Below are 20,996 nucleotides of genomic sequence, written 5' to 3'. Positions count from 1 at the left end.
AAACATTTTTAAAAACCTTAAAACAAGAAAAAGAAAAGGCACTAGCAGTATGTGGCCCTGTTTCCTGTCTCGGGCTCTGCTTTGTCCCAACGGGCCTCTCCCCAAGGAACTTATTCTTGCCAGAGGTGATTTTCCAGCAAGTTCCGTGTATCTGAAAACTTACTCTCACAGATCCAGCGTACCCTTTGTTCAGGAAATACTTAGCGATCCAATCTTCTTACCATAAAAACCTCCTCAACCGTTGAGAAGTCTGCTAACATGGTCTTCCCCCAACGAGTATGCATGGGTGCCAGAGAGAGCGCAGTCATGGGATGCGTCCAGCTGCCCCCCTCCCTGTGTCCTGATGTCTCAGCCTGCAGCCCCCGCCCCCCCGCATACCTCTTGACCAGAGTTGCTAAAAAGTAACAGAAGTGACTTGGAGTTTCACCTTCTCTTTCTGCCCCGGTCACTTTCTAGCAGGAGGCGGATTAATGAGCCGTGAAATGGCGGCAATTGAGCAGCGTTGGGTTAAAGCAGAGAAGCAGGTTCTCAGATAATCTCCCAGGGAGGTGACTGGCTCTGTTCTGTTGGGTCTGCGAGAACCCCAGGCGTACATCTGTTTGGCTTTGTCACTTTGGCCATTGCTTTTGGCTTTGTTGTAGCCTCGTGAAGATCAGTGAAACAGATGATTCAGGGTCCCAAGTCATGTCCGTTACTCAAGGGGCGTTCGTAGGTGCCTCGACATTGCCTTCTGGGCACGTCCCACAAAGCTGGGCACGAATCCGTCCTCGGAGCCAATATGGGAACAGCACCTGCCCCGTAGAGGTGCCATGGGGATTAAATCCGTTTGCTGGTGGAAAGTTTTCCGCACCGTGAACGCTCCACTCTAGAAATGTTGGTTGCACTTATTACTTTGCTGTCTCCCAGAACTCTGCACTGGGTCTGGGTCTAACGGGTCCTCCGCTATTTCTGTGTACTTAGAACACATTCCTTTGGGCAAGTCAAAAGGGAAGGGAAGTACAAGATAATTAATTACTGTTAGTTCAAGTGCCCCGTGAAGAGAAAATCGGAATTTGATACGCTCTTTCGACACCGTTGGAATTCTGCCGTGAACATTTTCATCAGAATTTTTCCCCTGGGAGGTTAGCTCCCCGTAACAACTGAGGGGCCTGCCCTCTGTCCCACGGAAGGGGGTCATCGTCACCCAGAAGAATCCCAAAATCTTGGACGTGACAAACCTGAAGTCTGAAGTGGGGCGGGGTCTCACTCCCAAAAGCGCGACTGACTGCCACCTAGTGCCAGCCGCGGGAACTGCACATGTTCCTCTGACAGGCAGTGTAGGAGGAGGCAGTGAGAAGGTGTCTTCTGTTGATACAGAGTGAAATTTTTATTCTAAAAAGAAACATTCAGCTAGTGTCGAAAAGCTTCCTTTTATAGCTTTTCCCAGACCCCCGTTGGTAAACACCCCTTTTGTCCTTAACCTCTGCTCCTCCTGAGTTACGGTGGTTGTGCAGAATGGTTCCAGCGTGTTCCGTTTATCGCTAACAGTTGTCCTCAAAACAGCGTGGTTCAAAGATTACCAGAAGTAAATCCCTGGGGGCGGGAGTCCTGGCATTCCAAAACCCTGGCCTGGTTTCCTAGGTCTTGATTTCGGCGGCTGATCTCTCTTTATCCGATCGTACACAGTTTTGATAAGGCCGGCATCTCTCCCCATGAGTCTGGGTGCTCTGCCTTTGTGATCCACGCTGACGCCTGAAAAGCCCTCTCCCCAACAGTGCAGAACCAGATCACCTGCCCGGCCGGTAGTCAGTAATTCTGCGGGCTGGAGCAGAGTGAGGGAGGGATCTAAGGCTGTAGGTGACACACTTTGGCATACTGGGGGATAGAACCAGAGGGCGATAGCCCCCCACAGTGTTACACACTGGCACTGTGCTTCAAAAGTGCCCCAGAAACCATGAACTTGTTATAATGGTTGTAAAAGTGGTCTACAAGCAGCCTTTTCCCAACACCTGTAGGTAAGGGACGTTGGTGTTGGGAACGTCCGTCAGGCCACTTGGCAGGGAGTGTCCCACGTCACCCCGCACTCAGGAGCCCTGAGGCCTACGCAGGTGACAAACCACCACCTTCAGGGCTTACCCAGCCTTCTAGGGTAGGACAGTGCACATAGTGATGTTTCCTGTGACCACAGGGACCTCCATCAGCCCTGCCTGACTTGCTCCGAGCCAAGCTGCTTTTCCACAGCTGGATGTGAACTTAAATGCGTAACTGCATCCATTGTTTGAACTCATCACTTCCAACTTCTCACAAAATGCGCATAAAACATGGTTTCTGCTCTTAAAACTTCTAATGACTTACTTTGGGGTACATTAGCCAGGTTTTCTTTTAAAAGCTGAGGGATGTCTCATTTTGTTAAAGGGAATGAAATCATTATCCTCAGAAAACAAAATGTTACAAGGGATCAAGAGAACGGCCCCAAACTGCATAGCGTTCTGGGAAACAGTCTGCTCTTGGGCTCTGTGGAGACCGGCTCCCTTTGAAATGAGTGGTGGGGGTTTCAGGTCCTCCCAAGGAGACCCCGGGAGTCTCCAAAGACTGGATATAGGAGCATCGTCAGATCCAAAGCAACCAGAGTGAACCAGTATGGCCCCTGCTGGAGTTTTTTCAATCACTGGAATAAGGTCACTGACCCTTGGGAGTTTTCTTCTTTAACTCTGGGAAGCAAAAACATTGTAAATGCTGAAAATATGGAAAGTTCCATCCTGACGCATTTTGCTGGGCTACAGTTCCCGTCCACCTTGGGGACGGTCACACAGTCCTCTGTGCAGGGGAGTGAGGAAGCAGTCCTTGGGTTGTAAAGTGAGAGGAGGTCTTACATTCACTTGACGAACACAAGCATACAGGCCCCTAGAGTCAGCGGAGGGGGTCACCCTGACCATGGCAGGGACACCCGGAGCGTTATCAGAAGGACGTCATGAAGTGCTCTCGGGTGGAGGGCCAGCAGAGCTGTGGGTTAAGACCTCCACCTCCCTGGGCTGTCCCCTCACCTGTCCTGTGTGAGAATTATATTTGTCCCCTGACTCCCAAACCTGGCTTTGCATCGGGGACCTTGTTAAAAATATGGATTTCCAGGGGCGCCTGGGTGGTTCAGTGGGTTAAGCATCCGACTTCAGCCCAGGTCACGATCTCATGGTTTGTGGGTTCGAGCCCCACTTCGGACTCTGTGCTGACAGTTCGGAGCCTGGAGCCTGCTTCTGATTCTGTGTCTCCCTCTCTCTCTCTGCCTCTCCCCTGCTCGTGTGCATGCTCTCTCTCTCTCTCTCTCAAGAATAAATATTTAAAAAAATCAATATAATGCCAATCTCGATAATAGTTTTCTTTCAGGTGACTGTGTTTAGTCTAAAAGCAAGCTAGATAGAACTGTTGGTCCTGCTCCTGGTCCATGCCACCAACATCCAAAAGGCATTCCGCACTCCTGCCGGCCAGTCGATGACCTCAACAGGGGAACCAGCATCGGGAGGCCCCACACACGGGTGTCTTCTGCGGCTCCCCTGTGTGCAGGCATCGCCCCCAGGGCTTGTTTGCCAATCACGGGGCCGTGAGAGAAACGCACAGGGTCTGCCATGAGTCACGTCACACTCGAGCGTGGCCTAGGAGTATGATCTAAGGAGACCGGCGGAGCCTTGGCACGTGGAAATGAATGGTCTCCACTGAGGCCGTACACGTAGACGGCTGTTTTAGTTACCTGCGGTTGCCTGATTTGGTAACTCCAAAATCGCCTCGTATTCTGGTTGTCACTTTCTGATACCTAAGTATAGCCAGGAGCCCTTGTATCACTCATAAGGACACGAAGGCCATTTGCTGCGGTTACTCTGGGCACTAATACTGTTTTCCGTATAGTCAGAGCTCAGTTAGAGCATTTCCTGCCTACGAGACACCTGTGGTCCCAGAATCTGCTCTTCCAGCCCATTCTTGGCTGCCGTCTGGGCTCCCCGAGGCCCTCAGTTCATCCACATCCAACTCCGTGTCTTCTTGGGGGCCAGGAGGCTTGAGAAACCAAGTCGGTGTGTTAGGCAAGCAGTCGCGTTCGGGCAAACGAAATGTATTTATTGCCGCAAGCAGGGGAAGGCTTTCCCAGAAGTTCGGCTTTTCTGACATGTGCCAGGCAGCGTCACATCCAGACTGTAAAAAGCGTGGCCTCACATTGGGGTAAAAGCCATCGAGTGGGACGGCCCATGTGCTGCCTATTTTTAGAAGAAGGAGCAGAGTTTGCAGACGTCCTGCTCCTGTGGGTGGGGACAGGGAGATGACCCATTTCTCCTCTGCTGTAAAATGTGACTCATTTCAGGTAAAACTGTACAGCAGCATCTTACGAGTAGAGGTGATGCCTCTGGTGTGTTCTTTCTGAAGACCGTGCATCGTGGAGGCCAGGACCGCCTGGCCTTCTCTTTGGTCCTGACCCACTTCCAGTCCAGCCGCTCGGCGGGCTGAGTGCGGACGGCCCTCCTTTCTGTCCACATCACGCGCCACAGACCAGATTCCGGACTGGACTCCAGACCAGCCCTTAGTTTCTGCAGTTTGGGGTGTTTTTTTTTTTTTTTTTTCATCTCCCTGGCAGACATTTTTAAAAAACATTTGGCTAAGTGTTTTTTTAATAAGGCGTTTTAAAAGTGTCCCCTCTTCCCTCTTCCTTTCCGAAATATTAGTGACCTTATAAATTCATTCGTAAGAATGTTCCACAAGGACTTAGTCGTATCCAACAAGCCCATGAGCTTCAGGCTTCTCTTCTTTTTTTTTCTTTTTCTTTTTTTTTTAACATTTATTTATTTTTGAAAGAGACAGAGCATGAATGGGGGAGGGGCAGCGAGAGAGGGAGACACAGAATTCAAAGCAAGCTCCAGGCTCCCAGCACAGAGCCCAATGCAGGGCTCAAACCCACAGACCATGAGATCATGACCTGAGCCAAAGTCGGACACTTAACTGACTGAGCCACCCAGACGCCCCTTAACTTTTTCATGTTTATTATTTTTAAGAGAGAGAGACAGAGCGTGAGCAAGGGAGGGGGAGAGGGAGAGGAGACACAGAATCCGAAGCAGGCTCCAGGCTCCGAGCCGTCCACACAGAGCCTGATGTGGGGCTCAAACTCATGAACCCTGAGATCATGAGCTGGGCTGAAATCGGACGCTCAACTGACTGAGCCACCCAGGCGCCCCCAGACTTGTCTTCTTAATGTGTGTCTTTACCAGACTCTTCTCTTCATTTGTATTTAGGTTAATTTTGTCGAGGTAATGTTTTGCATGCAATTTAGTGGATACTGACAGTCGTGTACAGGTACATGTAATTGTGAAGGAAGACAGGTCCATGACCCCCAAAAGTCTCAGTCTCTTCCCTCCCTCTGCCTCCACCCCCGGCCACCACTGCTCTGTTTCCTCTGCCTAGTTTGGCTTTCTCTGAATGTCGTAAGTCAGATATCAGCATGGCATCCTACCAGCGGGATGGGTGGGATGAGCTTCTCTCACCATTACGCCCCGAGATCCGTCCTCCATGTTGCACACATCAGGTCATTTCCCCCTTCGTGTTGCTAAGTGGTATTCCATTTTACGAACGTACCAGTTCCTACACTCATCAGCCGCTGGACATCCAGGGTTTCAGCTGAAATAAACCAAACCGCTATGAACGTTTACCTACAGGTCTTACGGTAAGTGGATGTTTAACTTTATAAGAAACTGCCACACTTTCCCAGAGAGGCTGCCCATTCTGCATCACACCGGCAGCCTCCCCGGCATGGTCCTGGCACGCCGTCCTGCCGGGCGACCCACCCCTGGGGGGCTGTCCTGACCGTAGCCCTCCCTGGTGGCAGCAGTGTGGACTGGCTTCCCTCTGGTCGTCTTCTCTGAGGAAGAGTGGGTTCAGATCTCATATCGAGTGTCTCTGTCCTCGATTTCTGGGTGTTCTGTCTGTACTCTGGACAAAAGTCACGTATCAGACATATGTGTTCTGGAAATATGCCCCCCCATCTGTAGCTGCTCTTTATTTCTTGATGGTACCTTTAAGATCAAGCCTTCTGGTGTTTTCAACATTTTTCTTTTATGGTTCATGATCTCTGGGGCACGTCTAAGAAACGGTTGCCTAATGCAAAGTCGCTAAGACTCTTCCCTGTGTGCTTTCCTTCAGAAAGTTAGAGTTTTAGCTCCTACACTCGGGTCTGTGACCCTTTTTGACCACACATGTGTATGTGGAGACAGACGAGGGTCACGGTTTATTTCCTTACGTGTGGATGTATTTGCTTTGCATAGATGCTGGTGCTGTGGTCAGTGCCAAATAATTTTGGAGAGCAGGGCTTCCAAGGCCAGTATAGTTCTACCTCATATAGGTGGAATCCGTGATTTGGAATGGTAGCCGGGGCAGGGCTGGTGTTCTGTTACACCAAAGAAGCCATAGACAAAGGGTGGCGGACCGACCACGGGCTCTGTCTCGCATGGATCGGGCGGCTGCTCGTGACTGCTGATTGTTATCGTACAGGTTCTGTCCTGTTCCGATGCCTCCACGTTATCATGAGCTCAGAAAATGGTACAGACTCACCCGGCCAGGGCCATCAAAAAACTCGCTCACCCTAAGAATGGCGGCGAAGTCTGAGTTGTAGCTGAAGGAATTGTTTTCTCGGATCCTAAAAGGTAGCCCTGCCCAGCTTCTAGGCCATTTGACGTATTTTCTAACGAGCTGGGACCTGGGCTGGAATCCCCAGAGGGTCACCGAGAAGGGCAGCATCGGAAGGGCCGGGAAGGCCTGGAACACACCGCCAGCAGCCGAGGAAGGGAGGGGCCCCCCAGGGGACGGGAGAGGATATGGGGCGTCTGCTGGGGCCCGCTGCCCATAAAAGGCAAGACAGGAAGAGTCAGCTTCAGAAAGAGAAGGGATTTCCTACTATTCACATGTTGGCCGGTAAGTGAAAAGCTTATTCTTATTCGAGCAGGAAAATACTGTACTGTAAATTAAAAATCCCGATGTGCAGTGAAGCAGGGTTTTATCCTTGGAAACATTTCTCTTTATCCTTCTCTGATAAAGGAAGCTATTTTTTTTTCCTTCCTCCCCACAGAGAGCTGTAAGGTTAACAAGCTGCAGATGGAAACAGGCACCCCCTTGGGGCCACGTGTGAGGCCACGCTTCTCGGGCCCCACTTCATGATCAGCGCCCCACCTTCGCGTCCGCGTCCGCAGGCCCGGAGTCACCCCCACGTGCACATAGCTGGTTATATTCTGCCCTTTTCTCAGAAGTGAAAATTCCAAGTTCAGGAAAGCTTAGTAAGAGTCTCAGGCCTTGAAGTGCATTCTGGCCGCAGCCGCGGTATTTGAGCAATGTGTATTCAAGTCTGGACGCATTCTATCCACCTTTTCAGACTTCAGCTTCCACCACCGACCCTGGATCCCACACGGGCTCCAGGAGTGATTTCAAGAAGGAGACATGATGAGCAACCTTCTGTCCTCACAGGGAGCAAAGTTGGTTCTGGCCTGTTGCAGATCCCACTGAAGCCTAAGACCCAGAAAAGTTCATTAGAAATAGTACTTAACAAACGTAAATATTAGATCTTCCTCTGCCTGATGTAGTAAACACTCAACTGTTCTTCTAAGACCCGACTTCATTTTTTATTAAATGAGATTTTTATTAAAAGATACCTGCTTCTGTAAGAACGTCGCAGGGGGAGGGGTGTTGAGCAGTAAGCCTCCCGGGCTACTGTACAAAGAAACCCCCCGGGGAGGGTGGTCACTGAAGCTCCAGGAGGGTCCGGGCCAAGCCTGGGACTCTGCATTTCTCTCAAGCTCCCAGGTGGAGCTGGTTCAGGTCGAGGACCTCACTCGGAGCAGCAATGATGTAATGGAACACGGAAGCTTCAGAACCGGCCCACTCCCCAACCCGACTTCACGATACTGGGCTCCTTCCAGAGCCCCCTCCTCTCAAGTGGGGGTGACAGTTGTCACGTGTTTGGCATGGGGGTAAAATAAGATAAACCGTTTTTTCAAACCAAGACGGGGGCGCCTGGGCGGCTCAGTCAGTTGAGCGTCAGACTTCAGCTCAGCTCATGATCTCCTGCTTCGTGAGTTCGAGCCCATGTCGGGCTCATGGCTGTTGGTGCAGAGCCCGCTTCAGATCCTCTGTCCCCCTCTCTCTGTCCCACCCCATCTTGCACTCTCTCAAAAATAGAAACGTTTTTAAAGACTTTTAAAAATAAAACCTATAACAGGCACTTCATCCCAGAAGATACGCGATTTAACGATGCTTTTTCCTTTGTCCTGTCTCCCAGCGAGTAACACGTAGATCTGAATCAGATCGCCTGGTGGGACGGGGGTCACAGCACATGGTCCCTCCACTCCTTTCACAGCGTCTGCTGGCTTTTAAGAAATGTTTCTCAGGAATGCTTTTGTCAAGTGCGCCGCAAGACTCTCAGGAGCCCTTGAGGTTTATGCAGAGACATTCAAACTAGACGTCTCCTTCTGGGGTAATTTTTATTTTTAACGTCACTTAGAACAAAAGGAAGGGAAGAGATGGAAATAGGTTTTCCGACCGTGACTTTCCCACTAAGGGTGGAAGTTGGTGATAATTAGCACAGAGGAAGCTCCTTTTCATTAGCTGATCATTCCAACTGCTCTTGACAGACACACTGGATGCCCTGGCTGGCAGGATATCCTCGGGGAAATCTCAGGCCTGATGACTAAAACATTCAGAGCAAGGTCCTTGACCTTGACGTCAATGTCCACTTCGCCTCAGCAGCACAGCGTTTGCACTGTGGGCAAGAGCGAGGGTCCAGTCCGTGGGGACGAAGGTCTGATTCAGATTTTCTCCAGACTCTTCCTGGCCCTTCCCCAGGGCGGAAGCTGGATGGAATTTGTGAAATGTCCCATCTGTCAGAAGCTCAAGATAAACTCCTCAGAATGTCACCATCCTCACACCCACCACGATGGCTAGAACTTCTAAGAAAGGGAAAAGAGCGAGTGCTAGCAAGGGTATGGAGAAATCTGGAACCCTCACAAACTGCTGCTGGGAATGGACGTGATGCAGCCATTGTGGGAAGCAGTCTGGCAGTTCCTGAAAAAGTTAGACAATTGCCAGAAGGCACAGCCATTCCGTTCCGAAGTCTGTACCCAGAAGAATCGAAAACAGGCACTCACACAGGTAATTGTACGTGCATGTCCACAGTAGCACGAGCCACAGTGGCCCTAAGGTGGGAACCCCGTAAATGCCCGTGAATGGATGAAATGGACAAATTGTGGTCTCTCCGTACAATGAGTTTGATTCAGCCGTGGAAGTGAATGGGGTACTGCAGGTGCTACCCCATGGGAGAACCTCAGAAATTCTATGGTAAGTGGAAGAAGCCAGGCACAAAAGGTCACGTATCATACATATGACTCCATATATGTGAAATACCCAGAATGGATAGATCCCATAGACACGGAGAGCAAACAGCAAATGTAGGGGCAGTGAGGAGTGTCTGCTCAGTGGGTACGGGGTTTCCGTTTGGAGTGATGGGAATGTTCTAGACCTAGATAGAACTGGTGGGTAGAGAACACTGTGAATGTGCTAGAAGCCCCTTTAAAGGGTCTGTGTTATGTTACGGGAATTTCACAGTGATCGCACGCCTCAGAAGAGGAAAGGCTCATTCCAAAAGCCAGACTTCCCATCCAAGAAACAAAGGCTGAAAAGAAGTTTACTGACAATGGCAGGAAAGTGAGTACATGATGTCGCTATCACTTTTCCCATCAAAGGGAACCAAGGAGAGGTTACTGAAGGCACGACAAGAATGTGGTTTTTCATGATGAAGACACACATGTTCTGCTGTGGTTAACAGTAGGTGCCGCTCCTAGTTGGAGGCGTGCAGTGAGCCCCCCAGATGGGGATGAACTTTGTAGATGGTAAAAGTGACAGTGTTACTGAAGAACATTTTACGCCCAAAAGGACGCTTGCTGTGCGAGCCTTACCATGACTGGGGGCATTCGAGGGCTTGGGGCATACCGCATAATCACAAGAAGGTGGTATTCTAACAGTGCCAACAAAACAAAAACGATTACGACTGGAGAAGATCCGTAAAAATCAGAATCAAAGCACGTTTTGTCCCCACACTTCCAGCAAATGTAGCATGTGGAAGGCCCTGAGCGCTAGCCTAGGGTGAGCCTGGGGTTCGTGTGTTCATGGTCAGGGCTACCCACCTTCCAATACAACCCTCCTCAACGAGGGGGAGACAAGAAAGCGGCGATAGCCCCCTTCTACCGCGTTGTTCAAAGACACGGAATACCCTGGCTTCACCACTGCCTGCGATGCTTGCACTCAGACGGAGTATCTGGTGAGTTCCGCCTCGACCGGACCCTCCGGAACACGAGGAGGGTAGAGCCAGAAAACCCATCATCTCCAGAACTGACCTGGCCCAGAGGGAGCCCTAAGGGGGCATCCCAAAACACCCTTTGTTGGAGGAGGCAGGGGTCCCGAGCTTCGGGGCAGGTCTCATCCATCGACTCGATCTTAACCTCCATCCGTATCTTCCGCCTCAGAGAAATTCTGACCGCTTCCCCCGCACCTGGGCCCCACGTCCACAGGCATCGGCAGTGTTGGGAGGTGAGGCCCCCACACCCCCCGGCCAGGTGAATAATCGCCCGTGGCGTGGATGGACCCCATTTTGTATACTCACCGTCTCCCAGGGAACGCCGTGCACCTGCCCTTTGGCTGCTGGGGAAGATGCTACAGCGAACACAGTCGTCCAAGCACCTGTTCGGTCTCCACTCCCAGCGATTTTGAGGATTCTCTCTGAAGTGGGTTGCTGGATGGAATGGCAATTCTCTATTTAATTTTTGAGGACCCACCATCCTGTTCCACATCGGCCATGCCGTTTTACGTCCCCACGCGCAGTGCCGAGGGCTCTGATTTCTCCATGTGCTCACCAGCACATCATTTTGTCTTTTTTTTAAATAATGGCCACTCATGTCCGATGGCCACGGGCGTGGATTGTTACAGGCTTCAGACACCTTTAATGTTTCTGTGTGTGTGTGTGTGGTATGTCTGTAGACGGAAGATTATCTGATCACTTAAACATCTGGGGATCATTTTGATACCTGAGTGCCATATACATTTCCATCCTGTTACAGGCATTATACTGAGTAGAGATAAAATATTGGAAATTTGTTTGGAATTTTCTTGTTAACTGAGAACACATTTTTTATTTTAAAAAAGAAGCCAGGTAAGGGGTGCCTGCGTGGCTCAGTCAGTTAAGAGTCCGACTTCGGCTCAGGTCATGATCTCACGGTCTGTGGGTTCGATCCCCGCGTCGGGCTCTATGCAGACAGCTGGGAGCCGGGAGCCTGCTTCAGATTCTGTGTCTCCCTCTCTCTCTGCCCTTCCCCTGCTCACGCTCTCTCACTCTCTCTCTCTCAAAAATAAATAAATAAACATTAAAATCTTTTTTAAAAAGCCAACTAAGCTGATTCTTTCATCCCAACCTAATGCCAGCATTTCACGGTAACGCGACATTAGTGATCTAGGATATGTTTTTCTCACATTTAACATGGTTCTTTTCTTTTAACACTCTAGGCCTTCCTTCTTAGCCAGAAGTCACTCTGTGGCAATTGTGGCAGGAGATAGAACTGTCTACATGTGACGTTCCCTGGACATCATAGCTCTCTGAGAATGAAAAGCGTCGTTTCAAAAGCAGCACGCTGGAAAATGCTCGTCTGTTGTTATTAACCGTGATTAAACTCTGTTGTTTCTGCAGGGCCAGCCAGGGCCAGTGGGCCCCCAGGGGTACACCGGGCCCCCAGGCCTGCAGGGATTCCCAGGACTGCAGGGCCGCAAAGGTGACAAGGGCGAGAGGGGGTCACCGGGGATCACAGGACCGAAAGGAGATGTGGTATGATGACTTCTCATTTTCCCTCCACTTTTGCGACGGGCAGTGGGTGTCCCGGCCCACAGTGAGCTTGTCTGCCTTCCTTACAGGGAGCAAGAGGCGTTTCCGGATTCCCTGGTGCCGACGGAATTCCCGTAAGTGTTTTGTAAGATTTTGTAGTATTTTAAAACACCGAACACGTGCTAAGCAAGCTCCTGACTTACAGAAGCATTTCTACCTAGGCCTCCTGTTTGGTTTACACAATGAAGTAGGGCTCTCAGTGCATCCTTTTTCCGCTGGAGTCCTCTCAAATATGGCACAGATTGGTTCCTTTGTAAATGTTCTTCTACACTTGGCTTCGGAATCGAAGCCGGTTTTCGGCGAAAACCGGACCTGGTTTTGTAATGGAAGGCTAGCACGTTAGATATGCTCAATCAGAATGCGGCTTGACATTTTGTTGGAACCGTAAAGCGACCTGAACATAAAGGGGCACGGCCGAGATGGTGGGTGGGAGGACGCCCTCTGCTGGACGTTGGTGACGCTTCCCCAGTTCTCTAGTGAACCATGCGTAAGTGAGAAGAAAAGACAGGGTTTGTCCATGAGAAAATCTCAAAATGCAATAAAATGTGTTTTTCTAACCTAGTTTACTTTACTTCTTGTGGCATAAAAAAAATAAATAAATAAACACAGCGGCCTGTCTCTCAACCTCTTTCACAAGGATCCGTGAGCAGATTCCCAGGGTCTGCCTCCTACGGATCCCAGCCGCGGGGACAGATGTGTTTATGACACATGCTTTCGCCTGCTGCTGAGGTTTGAGGACATCTGCTTCAGGAACCTCCCTCGTGTGCACACATCCGAGCCCTTACCCCACATGCCCACACCCCCTGCCCCTGTGTTAGCACGCACATCTACACACGTGTGCACACGTAACAGATGCATTCCCGGGGCTGTGGAAGCAGGACAGCCGCCTTGTAGGAGGGAACACAGAAGAGCCATCACAGAGAGGCTGTGCATCACAGAGAGGAGGTTCTTCAGAATGCCGGCTGCACACCCAGGAGGCTGTGCAGCGGTACAGGAAGGCGGTCAGGGCTACAGACAGGCCACACGCAGACCTGAGGCCCGCGTGACGGTGACCTGACCCGGAGCGTCCCCTGGACGGGGGCTCACACGCACCAGTTAGGACACACAGCTGTGTGAACAAGTAAGGTAGTCACTTCCCCATTAGTCAGAGTCAAAGAATCTGTAGATTTTCAGGGGTAAACAAATAACGATAGCATTTTCCTACCAACCGCCTGCAACGAAACCACCTATTCTTAAACCGCTTTCTTGAGCTCTTTGGGCCGCCGTGTCGGTTTTGTCTTCTGGAAGTCGAAATCTGAGTTTAAAAGGAGGGATGTGGAAAAACAGTATAGCTGCTCTGAGTCATATTTGGTTTTTCCACTGTATGCCCATTTACTCTGAGGAGGAAATAGTTCACAAGTTGGAGAGGCAGTATCTTCGCATGTGAGAGTGGTCACAGTAAGCAGGTAACCGAGCGGTTTCCGCAGAATCTCCGTGCTGCTGACAATGGCCTCGCCCGCTGACCACAGGACTCTGGAACTGCACATACGTGGACCCATGTGCCATCTGCCCCCGGGCTAATTTTAGCCACTTAGGAGCCATATATAAAATGTGATGTGCAGTCAGATCTTAAGAGCCGTGTCCAGTTAGATGTTGAACATGAGACGGGCGGTCGGTTCAAGGTAATTGCACTTTTTCTTTGAAGAACAGTCTCCAACTAACGTCTGACTGACACGCCATGTCACATGACTTAGATCAGTTCCAAGGGAGCAAGAAAGGCCCACAGGAGACAGATCACTCCGGAGAGGAGTGAAGAACTCGAGTTATGAAAAGCATCACGGAAGACCGCACAGGTTGTGAGCAGAGCACCCACCGGGCTTGTTTTCTCAGGCTGAATTTGAAGGATCAGCTTTCAGAGACCCCTAAAAAAAGGCCTGTAGTTGGCCACTACCAAGGCAGCTGGCTGCACTCTCAGCTGAAGAGATGGATGGTACCCCGTGATTTCCAGGGCAGCGGGGATTTCTCTCGTCTACCAGGGGATTGGCTGTTGGATCTGTGCTTGTCTGAGGGTCCCAGTTAAAGCAGCGGCTTTGAGTGTCTAAAGGAGAGCGATGAGAGGCAGACAACGAAATTAAAATGCAACTCTTCTCGTTGTGTTTCTTAATATCGTTCAGGGTCCAGGCACTCTATGTAGGATTCGTTCATTTCTCTTGAAATGTCCCAAATTTCTCAAAGTAAGTGTAAAAGGCATCCTAATGGGGCCTCAAAAAATCCACTCTGGAATGTATGCTTGGTCCATTGTCAGCAAAAGCAAAATTTCAGAGAGATTAAGAAGATGGCATATATCTAAACACGTGCCGTGGGAGGAAACAGCAAAATAGGCCGTGGTCTCGTAGTACGTAAGCGGCAGGCAGGTCATTAACTCAGCCTGACTCCCTAGCTATTCAAAAGACATTTGGTCATGCTGCCTTCCCTCCCCTCCCCCACCCCGACATCTCTGAACATCAGATGTTGCTTTGATTGGCTTTATTCGAAAGCAAATAAGAGGAAATCAGTTCTTCTACATACGGCGAAGTCATGGATGAAATCCCATCGGGGGGCAGGGGGAGTGTGAATCTCTTTCCTGTGTAGGATGTGAGTCTGTCACCTCACCCTCTACAGTTCACTTGGGCACAAAAGATGGGGCCCCTTGTTGTCCGTGAAAGACCTAGCCGCTTCCAGAGTGCCTTCTAGAAGTTTTAAATCTACCGTGACCCGTCCCTGCTGACACAGACCTCCCGATAGACCGGCGGTAACGGACTTCTTTACCCAGCCCGTGGCAAACAGAACTTCGTCCTGACGGCCTTTCTCCTGCTCAGAACCGAACCTGTGTGCCTCCATTTACTTAATCTTTCATTCACCTACCTGCTGGTTTTGAGTTCTCTTTGCCCTTGGGTTCATGCAGGGTGGGAAGATTTAGAAGTGTTTTATCACGCTCTCATGAGAACGCCAGACCGTGTGCTAGAAGGCTCACCTACTCTTCTCTCCCAGGGACACCCGGGGCAAGGTGGGCCCAGAGGACCACCTGGTCACGATGGCTGCAATGGGACGAGAGGAGACGTGGGCCGCCAGGGACCCGTCGGCCCCGGGGGGTTCGCTGGCCCTCCTGTGAGTATCAGGGCAGCGGGTGCGGCTGGGGTGGTGAACTCCAGGAGCTGGGGGGGCCGGCCCTTGTACGCAGACGGGTGGAGGATGTGTGGTGTGCCTTTCACGGGCCCATCCAGAAGGCCCTTTTCGAAATTGTGTCAGAGAGACTTTCCAAGGAGGGCGGGTTGGCTCCTGTGGACCCCTCGGCCGGGGCGGGTGTGCTCAGCCCGGCTCCTGCACCCCCAGGCAGGTGCTCCCCCGTCCCTAGGCAGCGGTCAGGATGCACACGTTCCTGCGGACATCTCGGCATGATTTTCCTGCGTCCAGAGAACTTCATTTTCCAAATTTATTCTGTAAACGAGATGGAAAATAATCCGTGTGGTTCGTATCGTGCAGTTTTACCTGTGTCCTTGCATTTCCCCCCATGCTACAATTCAAGTAACAGGGAAGAATTGGGCAAGAGCAAAAACAAAATCAAAAGGCTTAATTAGAGCTTGACAGGATGCCGTTAGCCCCCGTCTTGTTAGATTCTAAACTCCTCTGTGACACGGAAACAGCCCCTGCAGGTAGAAGTGTGCTTTTTTTTTTCTTTTTAATGGAAAACTTCCATGTATTCATCTGTTTCGTAGACTCAGTTTTCAGGTCTTTGCAAAGAATCTTGAAGTGTTTTCCATTTCTGTATGGCTGCCTTCTTGCCATCAAAATATTGCAAAGTCAGGGTTTTGCCAACATCTTATTTGGTAAAACTCTTTATTTAAGAAAACATTTCTAAGACTGGGGAAGAATATTCACACGTTCCTCCCCGCATGTTTCCCCCTGAAGTTCGTGGATTTCTCTTATTCTCACTTCTCCTCCCCAGTCCTCTCCCTGGGTTGTCTTTTATGTGTGGGTCACCGTGTCAACGAGGACCATCACTTTCCAGTCTGCTGTAATGTCATGAAACTATCATTATCAATAAATATAACCATCCCTTTAAAATAGTGATTTTATACGGGCGCCTGGGTGGCTCAGTCGGTTAAGCGTCAGACTTCGGCTCAGGTCCTGATCTCACAGTTCGGGAGTTCGAGCCCCATGTCCGGCTCTGTGCTGACGGCTCAGAGCCTGGATCCTGCTTGGGATTCTGTCTGTGTGTGTGTGTGTGTGTGTGTGTGTGTGTGTGTGTCTCCCTCTGCCCCTCCCCCTCTCACACTCTGTCTCTCCATGTGTCTTAAGACAAAGTTTTAAAAAAAATTTTTTTAATACTGATTTTATACACAGGCATTGAAAGACATTCATCCACATACAATGTGCACACGTACTGAGTGTATTTGTCACAGTTCCACTTTTACAGAATGACCCAGCATCTTTCCCAAAAATGGTGCTTCAGAACATATGTCTTAATATCTTTAGCACCCTAATGCCCAAGAAAAGACAAAGTGTATTATTACAAAGAGAAACAACATGTTGGCATCCTGAAGGATTCGTTTACTGAGCATCCTTTTGGGTTTTTGTAAATAACCTAAGTCCTTTAAAATGTTTCCATTTTAGGGGCGCCTGGGTGGCGCAGTTGGTTAAGCGTCCGACTTCAGCCAGGTCACGATCTCACCGTCTGTGAGTTCGAGCCCTGCGTCAGGCTCTGGGCTGATGGCTCAGAGCCTGGAGCCTGTTTCTGATTCTGTGTCTCCCTCTCTCTCTGCCCCTCCCCCGTTCATGCTCTGTCTCTCTCTGTCCCAAAAATAAATAAACGTTGAAAAAAAAAATTTAAAATGTTTCCATTTTAACTTTGAAGGAAGATACTATTGGGTAAATACGAAAGTCTCATCTTTGTGGCTGAATGTAGGACTGGTGTTCAGAATAACCCAAATAAGCCATAAGGACCACTGACATTGCCCATAACAGACAATGTCTAATCACCCACATGGCTAGCACTGCACTGAGTGTTCACGGGCCTTTCTGTGTTTTCTCTGTCTTCCACGTCCTGTCTACCATAGGGGCCCCAAGGACCCAAGGGGCAGAAAGGTGAGCCGTACGCGCTTTCCAGTGTGGACCGCGACAAATACAGGGTATGTTCGCTAGAGGTGGGACTCGTGCCTGAGCTATCAGCGTAATTCCTAAGTAATAACAAAACTTCCCTAGTATGGCTGAGCTATAAGCAAGTGCCTCTGGGGTGGTAGAATAGCCCAGCACCATGAAGACTCTAAAAACCTTTGATTTCTATCCTGGGGCGCCTGGGGGGCTCAGTCAATTAAGCATCCAACTCTCTCAGGTCACGATCTCACTGTTCGTGGGATCAAACCCCAGGTAGGGCTCTGTGTTGACAGTGTGGAGCCTGATTGGGATTCTGTCTCTCTCTCTCTCAAAATAAGTAAACTTAAAAAAAAATCATCGATTTCCCATCGGGGTGACATTTACCTGTGGGTGCACAACTTTCCAGTCTGTATTCACAATGCCCCAGATAAAGGGTAGCATTACCAAGCCCCTGGCGGGGCTGATATATTTTCCGAATTTGTTTCCAAAGTTGTGATAAAATGTAACTAAATCTAAAGACACTTAAAAACCAGAACTCTTGGGGCGCCTGGGTGGCTCAGTCGGTTAAGCGTCCGACTTCAGCTCAGGTCACGATCTCACCGTCCGTGAGTTCGAGCCCCGCGTCGGGCTCTGTGCTGACTGCTCAGAGCCTGGAGCCTGTTTCAGATTCTGTGTCTCCCTCTCTCTCTGACCCTCCCCCGTTCATGCTCTGTCTGTCTCTGTCTCAAAAATAAATAAACGTTAAAAAAAATTTTTTAAATAAATAAAAACCAGAACTCTTAAAATTATTTTCTCTCAACTAGGGTGAACCTGGGGAGCCTGGATTGGTCGGTTTCCAGGTAAGGTCTATTTTCATTAGAGAATGTTCCAAGCAGAATGTCAAGAACTCAGGACTGCACATACCGGTGTCCCTCTCCTAACAGCCTTCCTTTTTGCCTGTACGCAGGGGCCTCCCGGCCGCCACGGGCCTGTGGGACAGATGGGTCCGGTTGGAGCTCCAGGAAGACCAGTAAGTGGCAGGTGCCCGGCTCATTCTCAGGGGGCCATCAGGGTGTCCCCTAGACACACGGCTTCTTCAGTTGTTGATGCATGTGGAAGCGTCACGATACATCTCGGATGCTTGTGGTCACGATGGAGACTGTCGAGACAAAACAGGTCCTCTCTCGCATGCGTTTTGCTGCTGTTAAGGTTGAGGAATGAGGACTTGAAATTTGTGGGCACTAGATCACCACCAAGCATGTCCAGTGTGGAGATGGTGCTGGCTGGGCCCCCTTCCAGTCTAGACGAGCTCTCTCGGCCCCACACCCAGCCAGCTGATGGCGGGGGCGGGGGGGGGCGCGCAGGGGAGGGGCTGTCACCCCTGGGCCAAGCACATCAAAGTCCGACAGGTGGATAAGAAGAAATGGTCTCTGCCTGGGCGTGGCCATCGTGACAGCTGTACCACACCTGGGCGTGGCCATCGTCACAGGTGTGCCACACCTGGGAGTGGCCATCATTGCCAGTGAGATGTTACACATCAGTTGGCAAAACGGCCCCAGTGGCCGCCTGAAGGGGTTCCCGGCCCGTGCAACTCAACGGACAGAGTGAGTGGCACCCGCACAACACGGGGGTGAAGGAGGGCTTGCTGCAGGGAGGGAGAGGATGAGAAAACAGAGGTGCTGGTGCCCATGAAGCCCCCCAGACCACTTCCCCCATCGCCCACCAGCCCGGCACGAAACCACCCCCACTGGGTGTCTGCCCCTCGTTCCCTGGAAGTTTAGCATCAAGACAAATGGGCCTTGAACAACATTGGGGGAGGTCCGGGTCCAGGTGAGAGAGACCTTGTCACAGAAAACCGGAGAAGCGAGGATCGCGCGATGCCAGGTTCTTTGCTCCCCCGCCGCGTACAGCTGTCGGCCTGCCCACGGTACACACGCCACATGGGCAGGGGTTGGTCTTTAAATACACAGTTCAGGGAAATCTGAAGCAGGGGCCTGTCCCCGCCGTGTCCTGAGCTGATCTGACGGCTTCAGGTTCTTCTACGGGCCATTAGAATCGCCCACGCTTCCTTGTGCTTAAACGCTAACCGCCCGTCTCGTGCGTGTTTAACACCTCATCCTAAGTGTGGCGTTGACACTGAACACTTTGCAGAAAGACCGTGGTGCTTGCAGATGGACTTTCAATCCTGCAGTTCGGACCCGCAGGTTAATTCTGCCCGTGAACATTTGCTGACCCCTCCAGCAAAACATGCTAGGAGGTCAGGGGAGGCAGTGTCCACGGTGACAGGGCCTGGGACCTTGCGGGGGGTCCGAGCAGGCAGGAGTTAGGACCCGGGTGAAGTCAAAAGTCTGAACTCAGAAGAGCAAACCCAGAACAGCTGTAGGTGGACAGCTGGCAAATTCTGAGAGGCAGGCCCGCCCCTGGTCCTCTGCCCTCCAGCCCGTCCTCCCCACCGAGGCAGGTAGACCGGAAACCTCTCTACATACTACACGGTGTTCTAAATATACACAGAATGGCTTTCCCAGAGCTTTCCAGCAGAAGTTATCTGGGTCCTGGGATAAAGAAAACAGTTTACAGATTTCTTTGTATTTGTGCAGGGCCCGCCTGGACCCCCTGGACCTAAAGGACAGCCGGTAAGTCGGTGACGGGGGCGGGGTGGCTTACACACTTGTGTGCACTTTTCCTGACCATAGGACTACTTGGTTGACAACGACGTATCGTTTATTTCGTGATGAAAATGATTCTGTAGGTTTTTAAGACCAAAAAAATCACATCCCACTGCCGTCCTGTGGAAATCACACTGATGAATGTTTGATTAGCAATGTAGACGCAAGACCAGCTCGTGTGTATCCGAATGTGTCAGTGCACCAGAGGGGACAAAATGTGGCTGTGTTTGTGCGGGGTGGGGAGCCAGTGGCATTCCTGCCCAGATATAACCAAGCTCTTTGTGCCAGAGGGTGACACCAGCCCCCAGGGAGCTAGTCCGTGATTTTCAAGTCAGGCTTGAGCCCAAGGCCATACTGTTCCCACCCAAGAAAGATGATTAAGTTGGATGAAGTACAAGAAAGGAGGTGGCTTGTCAGAACCTATAGACGGAACTAGGGTTCAGTGTCAACGGGGAAAGTTGGATAAATATCTAAGACCAAGAGCAGGCAGGTGGGGAAGGGGATGGGTGATCAGAAATGCTGGCTGCAGCTGCCAGTGTGCAAGGACCATCCCGTGGCCTGCGCGTGGCCGGGGACATCCCCAAGCCTGCATGTTCCCATGTCTGCTCTACGGAAACCTCATCTCTTTGGCCTCCGGGGGACCTCAGCATCCACCGTCCCCCTCCTCTGCTCCCATCACCTCTGACCTGGCTTCCGGCTGGGGCTGGAGCTCATTAAGGCTGCTGCCCCCACCGCTGGGCTCCCCACTGTCTCGCGGCCACGAGCAGGGTGGGAACGGCCCCGAGCCAAGAGAAGCGGATGTGGGACGGGGCCGCCCAGCCCCAGGGTCGCCTCAGATCCCCGCTTGGCTGCAGCACAAACAACCCTCGCCGTCCACCAGGTCACTTCCTGGGGACTTGGGCCGCCGGCTCGCGAGGCAGAGGGACAGCGGGGGCCCCAGGCAAAGCGCATTCTGATCTGGCCCGGCTGCCTTGCTGTGCTTTGATTTCAGCTCCCAGCCAGGTGGGAAAGGAGCAAAATAGCAAAAATTAATTAGGGGTTTTGTTTGTGTTTTTTGGAGAATATCTGGGCATCGGAGGGGGAGCGGGGTACCGCAGAGAGAAGGAGCAGATACGGCCCCACGCCATCCTTTGTCTTGGTGGGAATGTGGGGGCCCTGGGGAGGAAGCCGAGTTGTTTGCAGGCCAAAGAAAAGAGCGCTATTTCTAGAACATGTGTAAGTGTGTAGCACAGCTGCTCCTGGACTTGGGGGTCAAGTCAGTTCTCGAACACATGTCCCCCCCACTTGTGAATCTATTAAGTACGTGACAAGTCGGGGGC

At 51.0% G+C, this 20,996-nt stretch overlaps 1 protein-coding gene across 2 annotated transcripts in view; it reads left to right on the top strand.

The window, feature by feature from the left end:
• COL4A2 (collagen type IV alpha 2 chain) overlaps positions 1-20,996 on the top strand; it is a 174,253-nt gene that overhangs the window by 90,566 nt on the left and 62,691 nt on the right. For both annotated transcript variants that reach the window (XM_086708425.1, XM_086708424.1), the window contains exons 5-11: positions 11,729-11,863; positions 11,950-11,994; positions 14,930-15,046; positions 16,996-17,067; positions 17,836-17,871; positions 17,979-18,041; positions 19,609-19,644. In XM_086708425.1, coding sequence (XP_086564551.1) covers positions 11,729-11,863; positions 11,950-11,994; positions 14,930-15,046; positions 16,996-17,067; positions 17,836-17,871; positions 17,979-18,041; positions 19,609-19,644 — 504 coding nt within the window. The remainder of the gene's footprint in view (positions 1-11,728; positions 11,864-11,949; positions 11,995-14,929; positions 15,047-16,995; positions 17,068-17,835; positions 17,872-17,978; positions 18,042-19,608; positions 19,645-20,996) is intronic.

Source organism: Puma concolor, chromosome A1, assembly GCF_028749965.1.
Source record: "Puma concolor isolate L17-30 chromosome A1, mPumCon1.1.hap2, whole genome shotgun sequence".
In the NCBI taxonomy this organism is placed as follows: Eukaryota; Metazoa; Chordata; class Mammalia; order Carnivora; family Felidae; genus Puma; species Puma concolor.
This window is presented reverse-complemented; position numbering and strand designations above follow the sequence as displayed.